The sequence below is a fragment of the Neofelis nebulosa genome, chromosome 9 (assembly GCF_028018385.1).
Source record: "Neofelis nebulosa isolate mNeoNeb1 chromosome 9, mNeoNeb1.pri, whole genome shotgun sequence".
NCBI lineage: Eukaryota > Metazoa > Chordata > Mammalia > Carnivora > Felidae > Neofelis > Neofelis nebulosa.
Window position 1 is genome coordinate 74,471,673 of NC_080790.1, and position 12,432 is coordinate 74,484,104.

Genomic DNA, 12,432 nt, shown 5'->3' on the forward strand with positions numbered 1-12,432 from the left:
AGATTTTTAGTTTCATTGTTTCTTTCATCAAAATGCTCTCTTCTTTGATCTCGGTTATTTTCTTTTTGTCATCCACTATTTCCCAGTGATCCTACAGATTTGTCTTGTACCCCAATGTATAACAATCACCTAAAATGGTGAGTGGCACATGAGTCTTCAATAAATAATTGTTGAATGACTGGCTGAAAAGAATCTCAATATTGAATCAAGCCTCCTGGGCATAAAAACAGTTGTTCCAACTGATCCATACTTTGCAACAGCAACTCCTCCATTCCACCCCCAACTTCAAAACAACAACAACAACAACAAAACACAACAACCAGGCACTTTCCACAAAAATGCCAACCCCAAATCTCCTCAGAACATACCACATTTTAGAAGTCTATGTTCGGTATCAGCTGTTGCAAAAATAGGAAACAAAACCTGAGCCTCATAGATATACACTGTTTATGCATACACACACCATGCAGTATTGTCCCCTTCAGAGACTTTTTTTCACCTTTAAGCCAGCCCTTGGTGTGCATTCTTATTTAATTTTATCTAGGTAAAGTGCATGTGTTGGGCCACAGAAACAGTGGAGAAACTGCTGTGAGCTTCCCTGTGTTAACACACTCCCAGAGATGGACACACGCTCTGCCTCTTTCCTAGGGGAGTGCTGACTCACTCAAAGCCTCTGGGCCTCTACCAAAAAGCAACTTTATAGCTTTCTTTGCTACAAAAATAAAAGATCTAAGACCAGTCTCAATAATAAGTTACCAAACTAGTGTTTAGTGCCAGGGAGCAAAGGAAGCTTGGGATAAAAATGAATAGCAACCAGATCAAAACATCATGTAAAAAGGTTCATAAACTCTGAATTTTGTCAAAGTGAAGCACAGAATTCAAGTTTCAATTTTTATGGCTCAAGCCATTATAAATCTTATATAAACATTCCAATGGACCATAAGGACACAGAACAGTTTGTGGAGTAGGATTATTTGGGCTCAATTTTTGTTGAAGAAATATAAATTTAATAATGACTCTTAATAACTGTATTTAAACCAAGCTGTTTCTTCTTCAAAATTTTTTTACTGTGTTTAGCCAGAAAATAACTGATGCATGCTTTCTTGTTGTAAAGGGACTGTATTACAAATAAGACTGTATCAGCAAGACTAAACTTTAGGTGTGGATAATCAAATTTGAATGGTACAAGGATAGTATGTGTATATATATATACACATATGTAGTATGTGTGTATATATATATATATATATATACACACACACACACACACACACACAAGAATAAGGCCTCTAAATGATGTTAAATCAGATGGCAATATTATTGTTTAAAGTAATATTAACATCATAAATGTATATACGTATGTGTATACATCCATGTGTGTATGTGTGTATATGTATATGCATACACAGAGAGAATGAATGAATGAATGAATGAATGAGAATGGATAGGAATCAGACCAACCTTTCCTTGGGTTAATTACTTTACTATGAAGATGTGTCCAAACTTCTAAAGAATTTCCTGGTTTGTATTAAAATGCACTTCAAAAAGACCATGAAAACAAAAATTTAGTCGACAGGCTACAGTGGGATTCAGAAAAAGACACAGTGAATATAGACTAAGGTGCAATTTCATGCTGGTGATTTTTCTTTTTTAAAATGTAAGCCACTAATTTTTTAAGAAAAAAATTTTAAACCAAAGGTTGCATATTAATATTACACACAAACTGGAACATGTGACTTTTAGCACAGTGTATACATGCTCACATAAAACTCAAATATTTACACATTTAAAACAATTTCCATTTAACATATGAAAGTTCTGAAATACATAAAAGCATTAATATTTTCTATAAAACTACAATTAGAACATCAATTTGCTACAAGCATATAAAACATCAAGTGTTTTCTTGGAGTTTCAAGTTTCCTCTTTAAAACAAGATCTTGCTTGCATATATAATCTTTCTCCAATAATCAGTAAGGACTTTTTTCTTTTCCAAGAGATTATTTTCCAGATACATTATAAGCTCAAGAAAACGGACCCAACAGTTATGCAATATAATTATGTCGTAACAACTTAATTGCACATAATGCTTTAAAGTAGGTTTGGATGACGTTCTCGAACACTTTGGTATATGTTCTTCAGGGACTTCTATTAGAAATAACAGGAATTATAAGTCCCCTCAATCCCCATTTTGCTTTAAAAATGGACAAGTCTTTGGTTAAAGTTCTACATTTTGGGCATTTATGACTAATAAAAATGGTCCCCAAACCAATAAATGGCACTGATATATTCTTAGTTCACAAGACTTCATTTAACTTGTTTCTGATAAAGTGGGAGACTAAAGATCTTCATTTATTATAACCGTCATTGATAGCTTCAATCTTTCATTTATAAGCAGAGAAATCAATAGGTTAGTCAATATTTCTCTGTTCATTTTGTGTTATAATCTAAACTGTACAGTAATGTGCAGTAACTATAGATACTGCTCCACAGTGTATGCGATTATGATTGGAAAGATGAATAGCATTAAATTGAGAGTCTGCTTACTCAGAATAAGTCAATATTAGACTGTACAGTAATTCTGCATTAACTATAGTAGGTTGTCAGGTAATGCTTGTTTAAAAACCCCAATACCATTGCATTTATAAGAGAAATTGTTGCAAATGTATAAAACAGCAGATATACAAGGAGAACACCAAACGTACTTTATTAGCACAAAAAAGCAGCCATAACAAGGCACAGCAAGCAGAAACATACATTAGCAGTCAAAGGGTTAGTGTTGCATACAAATATAGCTTTTCTTTTTTTGTAGCCTTGGCAATAGCCATCAGGATGTAAAAGAACTTTCTGTAGCAGCAGGTAAGGAAACCAAGGAGCACTCACCAGTGGTACAGAGCACATGAACAAAAAGACACAAGAATGGATTCGACTAGTGCAAAATGTCTAGGACAGAACTGTAAATTCAGTTCGTTACTAAGAAGCAAACACTAGAACTTGGTATTACTTCCAAAATAGCTCACTCAAGTAGTATTGCATACTATTCTAAGTGACAAAAAGGTGCTAAGTAAAGTTATTTACAGATACAATGGTTGTACAGTACCTTTTAAATCTGCAATGTAGGTTTCAGATTTTCCATTAGAAATTAACTGCACTGAAATTCTATAAATTGTACTTAAGCAATTCAGCTACGAGAGTTTACAACAAAGATATAAATACTGCCATCCAAACTGTTCATTACAGTTTAACAATAATGTCAACATCAGCAACCACTGTAGTTATTGTTATCTGACTTGGTTGGGCATCTTCTAGTCTCATTTCCTTCATGGTTCACAAACTCATCATGGGCACAGAAAGATCCAACTTTAACTAATGAATGATTAGAATGCGTGTATTAACTTAAAAAAAAATCACACACAGGACTACACTGCAGCTATTCCCAATGTGTTTTAAGTTAAAGCACTCATTAAAAAAACATACCTAAGGCCTTTAAATAAAATTCTACTACCAACTTTGTAAGCCTGAAATTTTAAGAACTATTTAGAAAACCTGGTTTATTTAACAGTACCTTTTGCAGAAGAGACAGGGGACTGACTATAAACTACATCAACACTTAAGTGAACTGCACTATGCCCTTGTGGCCAGAAAATTGCATTTTTTTTTTCTCAAAGGAAGGCAGTCTTTATTTTTTGGACTTCCAAAGCTTGATTTATAGTAACTACAAACATCACTACTTTTGGAAGGTTATAGAAAAATTCTTAGAAAAAATAACAATTTCAAACATTAGTCACACTGTTGAAATACTCATCCAATATTAATAATTTGTTCTTCAGTAAGAAATAGAATTCTTCATAGCAAATGCCCCAGAGTTGCCTCACTCAATTACTACAGTCATTAAAAACCAAACCGTTAGCTCAATCGACAAAGTGTTTTTGTAGCCTCACTGAACACCTGTAGCTGTCTTCTGTTGTCTCAACAGGCACCACATTCACCTGACTAACAGCAGACTGCATCTGACAGATACTAACACTAAGCCTACATACTGTACTGAAAAAACCTAACACTGATACGTGTGCTTGCTATAGGTGTACTGTCTGATGCACATAAAAGCAGATCTAGTTAATGCCCTTTGGGGGCAGGAGAGTTTACTTTGCCTTGACCGGTTCTCGTTCTAACCAGCGAACTCTAACTTTTTGCTTATAATGATACTCTTTCAAAAAATCCTGCAACATTGACGGTAAAGGGAGCCCATCAATTCCATCATATGTAGTGCATCTACAGATTACAGCACGGCAGATATACTGCAGGCTAAAAGGGAAAGTCCTGTTTAGTGAGATAGTAAGCAATGGTTCAAAAAACATGCAAGAACTGGGATCTTTATAATGTTCTAAGAGTCCTGTTACAGTGGAGGAGTGAAATACACATGGGTCATGGGCATCAAAACTAAAGTTGTGGTTCCACTGTTCAATCCGGGCGTGCAGGGACCTGTTGTAGCGCCGGAAGCTCACGGAGAAGAGGTAGTCCTCTTGCGCAGAGTCCCTGAGCAAGAATGTGCCTTCAGGTTTTCCTTCAAGGAGGGCTTCTGCTTCGTAACGGTCCATCACTCCCCAGTAACAGGGGTTCCCTGTAATCTGAAGCAAATCAGGCACGAGGCAGTGTATGTAATCAATCTGTGTGTGGACTTTCCAAGCTCCCTGTCTGCTAACGTGGGCATGGCTATCTCCAGACACCTGACGTTGCTTCTGCCTCCGAGACTGTAGACACAGGGTAGTAGTGTCCTCTTCTGAGTCACAATTAACTTGTGGAATTGCAGTATTGTCCCCACTTACTTCGGTCATTCCAGGAGCTAACTTTGGTCCCAGTTTATATAACGGATTAACCTGTGCGGTGGCTTCAAATGTATGTATTTGTGCGTTGGGAGGAGGGTCAACCCCCTCTTCAATACTAAGCCGTCTTCTCTCTCGAAGTCTATCTTCTTCATCTTCTGTAGAAACCAAGGATGGATCAAATGTATCAAAAAACGTTGAGTGTGGGCTCACAGGGGCTGTATGCTGTTTAATCAAATGCCATTTTTGGGCTAAATCTGAGCCGGCAGGAAAAGGGCATTTCTCAAGCATTAATTCAGAAAGGTGTATTTTTCTTTTATTAGAGAAGAGGGGTTTTGACTGCTTGCTGTAAGTTCGCATGGGAAAACACAAGCCCACCGTATCCTGCAATCTCTGTCTCAGAGAGCGACTTCCCACAGTTCTGCTGGACATGCCGTCCATATCGTGCACCGAGCTTACGCCATACCGCCTCTCTCTCCTTTGAAGTCCGCTTCGAGTTCTACCAAACTTTTTATCAGTATCCAATGAACTCTGTGTCTTTGTAGAACAGGAATGTTTTTTCTTCCCACCCCATGGGGCATGCCGAGAGTAGGAATCTCTTCTTGCCAGTCTTGTTCCTGGGGTGACACATGAATCATTATCCTTTTCAATGCTTATTTCAACAATCTGAGGAATTTCAGTGGCACAGTTAGGGTTTCTCCTTGAAGAATTCTTTGAAGGGCTTAATCCCAGTTGTAAGGCAACATTTTCTCTTAAGGGACTGCTTTGTTGCTGAGGAGCTGAGTCTCCTATACTGATGTTTCTCTCTTTAACAGACAGGTATCTGTTGGAGTTCATGTCCACATTTTCACTACGGCTCCCTCCCTCATGACCGAAGAGATTTTGACACCTGTATTTGAAGTTATTCCACATCTTCCCCACTTTATCCATTGATTATAAGATCTAAAGACAAAATAGGAAGAGAGAACACTAAGTTAGGTGGTATGTGCGAACAAAACAGGCAGTTCCCATACACTGCCCCCCCCCCCCCCCCCCCGCCCTTATCGTTGGAAATTTCAGTGATGCGGGTCAGGAATCTGCCCTCCCTTGCCCCGCTAAAGTGGTGAGGCAAACAATGCTGGTAGTGGTAAGGTCTCTGGCCCTTTCATGGCACTCACAGCACCACTAGTCAAACTAGTCCTCACTCACCATTTCCTGAATTTCAGACAGAATACTCAGATCTCATGGGAAAGGAAACAAACCCTCTCAATTAAACTCTGGTTTCTTTTTCCCACGCATCAACCTAATGTCATTATGACACCGACTTTGGTCTCCTTACTACAACTAATTCAGGCACTGGCTCAAGTACTACAAAGGGAAGATATGTTCTGTATTGTTGAAACATATCTGTATTCAACTACTCTGAAGTTGAAATCAGGACATTTGTGTAACACATTAAAATTAGTTCAAAAATCTTTAAGTACTAATCTTCCTGACTTCACTTACCAACTGCTATACTCCACTCATCTGGCAACCTACAGCTTACAGATAAACCACTTGTAAAAATTCAGTATCCTTCCTTCCTATTCTGCAATGTATTGAATTTTATCCACAATCTTGAAGAAGCAGTTTGAGTAGAAAAGAAAATAGGAGGAAAGAAAGAGAATATTTGGATTTAAAAGGAAAGGTGTCTTTCAGCTTCCCAATTCTTAATCCTGGAAAAGCCTAGAGATAACAGAGTAATAGAAAAAGCTATGATACTGCAGTAATTAACAAAACAAATAAAAACTATGCAATTTGGCTTCTTTATTTTTGTTCCTTTAAAAAAAAATCAAAAGCAGATTATCACACTTTACAAATTATTTTACGACTCTAACACTGACAGTCACACTGTCTCCTTCAATAACCTAGAAGTCAACATTAGAAGAAATGGAAAAATGTAAATTTAAAATCAAGTGGTTTTGTCACCAAAGGATAGCAGAAACTTTTTTTTTTTTTTTTTAAAGTTCTTTCTTTCTATTTTGCCATTTAATGAGTATGGTACTTTTTTCCCCAGAATTTTGTTTTGTTCATGTTTATTATCTCATTATGTTTTACTCTTCCTAGTTTACAATCCTGCTGGAATGTTTTTCTTACAGTGGTGACAGGCATTAGAGCTGACCTTTCTACAACTGTGCCTAATGCTCTTTGTGATAAATAGCTGGATTTTCAAGATGCTGACTAGGGCTAAGACAACAATAAAAAATAAACTTTATATAGCTTCATTCTAGTTTCTTACAGAAAGGGCTCTTAGACTAATAATGATGCCAACATAGAGAATTTATGCCTATGAAATCATAAAATACACTTTCAGATTATTCTTTATTATAAGCATACTGCTAGGTATATAGCAGTTACTATACAGAGGGGCAATAGGTGAAAAGCCCATGATCACAGCAATTCCTGGTCTCCTCTTATGTGACCTGTTTTTATTTTGTGAGAAGTTGTGGTTTCTTCTTTTTATCCTTAGCCTGGGCCTTTTTTACATTCATTGTGTCCTTTCCATTGCCCCCGTCCCACCCTCCTAAAAGTCCTTTTGTTAGACAGCAGATCTCTTAGATTCATCTTCTGATTATATATATTTTCTTTTCAACATTGCATTTCTTTTTCTTTTCTACCGTCTGGAAGATTTCTTTGGTGCATCACTTTGCAACACTTCTACTGCAGTTAGAATGTTTCCTATCACAGCTTTAATTTCCAAGACCGTTTTTCTTATTCTCTGAATGTTCTTTTTAATAACATTCTATTCTAGCTTCTTGGATGAATATTTCATTTCTCAGAGGATACAAATTTTTCAAATGTTTTCTTCTTTTTTTAACACTTTAAATGTTTTTATCTGTTTCTTTCTTTTTTCTCCTTAAATCTTTAGGTCTCTGTTTTTTATTTTGGAGGCTTTCCACAAGTGTCTGATGAGTCCCAGCCATCCATCACAGATGATGCGGCCACAAACATGCTGATCAGAAGCTCTGTCTACGTGATGGTGCAGGAGGTTGGGTTGGGTACTTGTAAAATGACTGGCTTTCCCTACGAGGTGAGGAGGCAATGAGTTCGTTTTTTATTATGAAATCCACAAATGCCAGGATCTGTAAGTCTTGTCTCCTGGCTGCTTACCTGGAGAGAAATACTCCAATTTCCTCTCTGGGACATGTCCACCTGACTGCCATGTTCTGAGAACAGGGCAAGGAGAATAGTAGGGTTTTAACCACAATATTCAGACTTTTGCTTAGTCCTTATTTTTAAAAAGGTGTCCTTATTTTCAAAAGATACTCCACTTCAGTCCTGACTGGACCTCTTAGATTAAATTTCTCCAAACTCTAACCTCTAGTTTTACCCTGGTAAAAAACAGCAGTAGTCTCCTGACTGCTAAGGGTAAAGGAGGGCATGTGTGAATCTGAAACATACAGACTTTCCAATACTCCTATGTTCAGCTTCATATTTCACCCTTACCTTCTGAGCTAACTGGTTCCTCTAATTTCTGAGCCAGCACTATAGATTGCTTTGCTTATTTTTAATATCTCTGTCTGCAGCCATTTATATCTGTTTTCTCCATTCTGTTAATTTCTAGCTACCTGCTTCTACTGAAAACCAGTTGATCAATCAGGCTTATTATTACTTCAGTCTCTCGTTTGCTTTCTTATGGGTTTATGCCTTATGCCTTCTTTTTAAATTATTATTTGAAACAGAGAGCACACACACAAGCGCGCAGGGGTGAGGCAGAGAGAGGGAGAGAGAGAATCTTCTCTCAACGTGGGGCTGGATCTCACGACCCTGGGATCATGATCTGAGCCTAAACCAAGAGTCGGACGCTCAACTAACTGAGCTACCCAGGTGCCCCCCTTACACCTTTTTTATTCCTTTAATTTTAGTGAGGTTCCAGGAGTGAATAAAGTTAACATGCCAATGTTCAACCTGACATATTTAACTGGAAAGCCCTCTTTTCACTGTTACAGAGAGTGAATAGTACACCACACAGAAAACCCCCTACCCAGATTACTGATTCTTTCCAAATGGAGAAAACAGCAAATTTTTTTTTTCCTGGGGTGAAGGATCCACAAAATAAACACTGTCTGCATAATATAATCACCCAGAAAGCTCTTTACACTACATGATACACACGCCACCTCCCGAGAGATTGTGATTCAATTGGTCTGGAGATGGGCCTGGACACTGCTGTTTTTTAGAAGCTCCTGGGTGATCCTAGAGTCGAGCCGGAAAACCACTGACCTACTCCAGCCATGGGCTCCAATGGTAGCTCTGAAAGACGTAGGTAGGAGGACACTGCTCTGTAGCGGCTGGAGGGATGGCAGCAGAACTAAGTACACCACCCACCACAATCTCATCACTGGTTCTCTTCGTTTCATTTTTGCCATGTACACAAGAGGCCTATGGAATCTTAGGAAAGACTATCTACAGTAGTGCCTCTTAAACTACCCAGAATGAAGAGGCAGTTTCTTTTTAATTTCACAAATCGATTCTTTTGTAAGACATTCTAAGAATACATTAGAAAAGTGAAATGTGAAAAAGGACGTAGGAAACACAAGTGCCAATCTTATTAGATTGAATAGACATAAAATAACTATCAAATAGCTATAGAATATTTTAAATGCTTCTTTTTAATTCCTATACTTAACTTGTCCCAGACTGTTAACAAACAACACTGGCACAAGTTCACAGCCCTCACAGTAGCTCGTCATCTAGAGCTGTGCTGTCCAATACATGGGTTATTGAGCCCCTGAAATGTGGCTGGTGCCATATATTAAAATGGTAAATAGTTTGGATATAACTAGCCAAATATATTATTAAAATTAATTTCATCTGCTTTTTACTTTTTTATGAATGAGGTTTTTTCTTTTTAAGGATAAGTGCCAGCAGCTTATTTAAAATTTTATTTTAATGTTTATTTTTGAGACAGAAAGAGAGAGAAATCATGAGTGAAGGAAAGTCAGAAAGAGAGGGAGACAGAATCTGAAGCAGACTCCAGGCTCTGAGCTGTCAGAGCTCTGTGCTGACAGCTCAGAGCCTGACATGGGGCTTGAACTCACGAATCATGAGATCATGGCCTGAGCTAAGTTGAATGCTTAACCAACTAAGCCACCCAGGAGCCCCGAAGTTTGTTTTGTTTTTTTATGTTTATTTATTTTTGAGAGAGAGAGAGAGAGAGAGAGAGAGAGACAGACAGACAGAGAGACAGAGCATGAGTTGGGGAGGGGCAGAGAGAGAGGGAGACACAGAATCTGAAGCAGGCTCCAGACTCTGAGTTGTTAGCACAGAGCCCGACGTGGGGCTTGACACGAACTACGAGATCACGACCTGAGCCGAAGTCAGACACTTAACTGACTGAGCCACCCAGGTGCCCCTGAATGATGTTTTCAAATGTTTATTTATTTATTTTGAGAAAGAGAGAGAGTACATGTGTGTACATGCGCGGGGCTGGGGCAGAGAGAGAAAGAGCATGAGCAGGGGAGAGGCAGAGAGAGCGAGAGAGAGAACCCCAAGCAGGCTCTGCACTGTCAGCTTGGAGTCTGACGCAGGGCTTGAACCCACAAACTGTGAGATCATGACCTGAGCCAAAATCAAGATTCAGACATTTAACCAGCTGAGCCACCCAGGTGCCCCTGCCTTTTACTTTTTAAATGTGCCTACTAAAAATATTAAAAATTACACATATAGTCCAAATTATATTTCTGCTGCAAAGTACTGATCTGGATCAGGGGTCAGCAAATGATAGCCCAAAGACCAAATCTGGCCTGTGGCCTGTTTCTGTATGGACCCTAGCTGAGAATGGTTTTTACAGTTTTAGAGGGATAAAAAAACAAAAACAAAAAATCCACAAAGAATATTTGACAGAGACCACATGTAGCCTGCAAAGCTTGAAATATTTTCTATTTGGCCTCTTACAGAGAAAGTTTACTGACCTCGGTCTAGAGTATGTCACTGTGGACATCAGAAGAGTAGTATTCAAGAAGTCCAAAAGTCTCTCTTCTCCATGTTTATAAGATAAATTCTGTAGCTATTTATTTCAGCTATACCTGGAAAATGTCCATTTTAGAAAGCAACCAAACTTAAAACCACTTATTATCTCCTTATACAGCTCTTTATACGCTGTAAAAACAAGTGGGACATGTAGAAAACATGGACTTGCCAGGTTATAGAAGGCTGTTTCTAACACTGAACCTCAGTTTCATTTTCACAGAGCATGAAATTTAGTGAATTCCCATTCCTAATCTGGAGACTGTTGCTAGACTGCATCGTGACAAAATATTCTAATTTAAAGAAAGACTATTATGCTTCCACATCCCTTGGGGATAGAAAGTAGATTTTTCTTGACATGGGGAATGTTATGTGGGTGGCTGTAATACTGCAAAGAAAAAAACACTGATAGTGATTCACAGATGAGTCCATGTAAGAAGAATCAGGAAAGCATTTCAACTATTTTAATATTTACAATGTCAGTTTTGAGGTTCTTCTGTTTGTTTTGTTGTTAAATTTTTGGAAATGTATTTAGCTGAAACTCTGAGGCCTAACTTACAAGTCCATTACTTTAGGGCTTTATATAAAGTTACACAGGACTAAAAAAGTGTTAAATTTCCTATGTACTGACTCTAGATTACAAGTTCATCATCCATTATAAGACTTCATTCACATTTTTACACCTGCATAGCTGTCCTTAAGATGATCCAAAGCAAATTCCTAAAAAGTCATTCCTTCCCCCAAGGACAATCACAATTTAAAACTGGTTTTATAACTATTGTAAGTTAAAGAGCTTTTGTTGAAAAATGATATCTAACAGGATAAGCTATAAATCAAAATTATAGAAAATCAGAGGTCAAATTCCATTACTACAAAAATTTACATATATAAAAAAAATTAAGGACTATAGTCAATGGCCCTCTTAATGTCAAGCAGTATATGTTACAAAATTTCCACAAAACAAAAGAATTTAAACAGTTCCTGGGGTTCATTTCAATGGGACTTAATTCATACTTTATTAGAAATAAATTAAATTCAACAAGTTTTAAGACTACATGGCACACAATAGTGGGTAAAGAAGGGGAATATAACCCAACCCACATCCCTCCGCTATCTATCTCCCTCCTCTTAGTCTATTTAGACTACTTTAGTCATGGTAATATCTGTCCAGTGAAAAAAGCCCTTCAGTCACAATAACAAAAATCAAGACAACAGGGACTGATTAAAGTATTTTTGTGCCAAATTCAGGTACAAGAGGAGGTTCAGGAGAAATGAGTTTTGATAGATATTTTGGTGGCACTTCAATAGTTTTTAGAAAGAGATGATACAGTGTTTAATATTAAGAGTAAAATGGGGGGCGCCTGGGTGGCGCAGTCGGTTAAGCGTCTGACTTCAGCCAGGTCACGATCTCGCGGTCCGTGAGAGTTCGAGCCCCGCATCAGGCTCTGGGCTGATGGCTCGGAGCCTGGAGCCTGTTTCCGATTCTGTGTCTCCCTCTCTCTCTGCCCCTCCCCCGTTCAGCTCTGTCTCTCTCTGTCCCAAAAATAAACAAAAAAAAAAAAACGTTGAAAAAAAAAAAATTAAAAAAAAAAAAAAAAGAGTAAAACGGAAATCCAGGGAT

The 12,432-nt window shown here is 37.9% G+C and overlaps 1 protein-coding gene across 4 annotated transcripts in view; it reads right to left on the bottom strand.

Annotated features, from left to right (window-relative positions):
- Positions 1–1,462: 1,462 nt before the first annotated feature.
- SOCS5 (suppressor of cytokine signaling 5) overlaps positions 1,463–12,432 on the bottom strand; it is a 129,424-nt gene continuing 118,454 nt past the window's right edge. For all 4 annotated transcript variants that reach the window (XM_058684201.1, XM_058684199.1, XM_058684198.1 and 1 more), the window contains one exon: positions 1,463–5,765. In XM_058684201.1, coding sequence (XP_058540184.1) covers positions 4,143–5,753 — 1,611 coding nt within the window. In that variant the 5' untranslated portion in view covers positions 5,754–5,765 and the 3' untranslated portion in view covers positions 1,463–4,142. The remainder of the gene's footprint in view (positions 5,766–12,432) is intronic.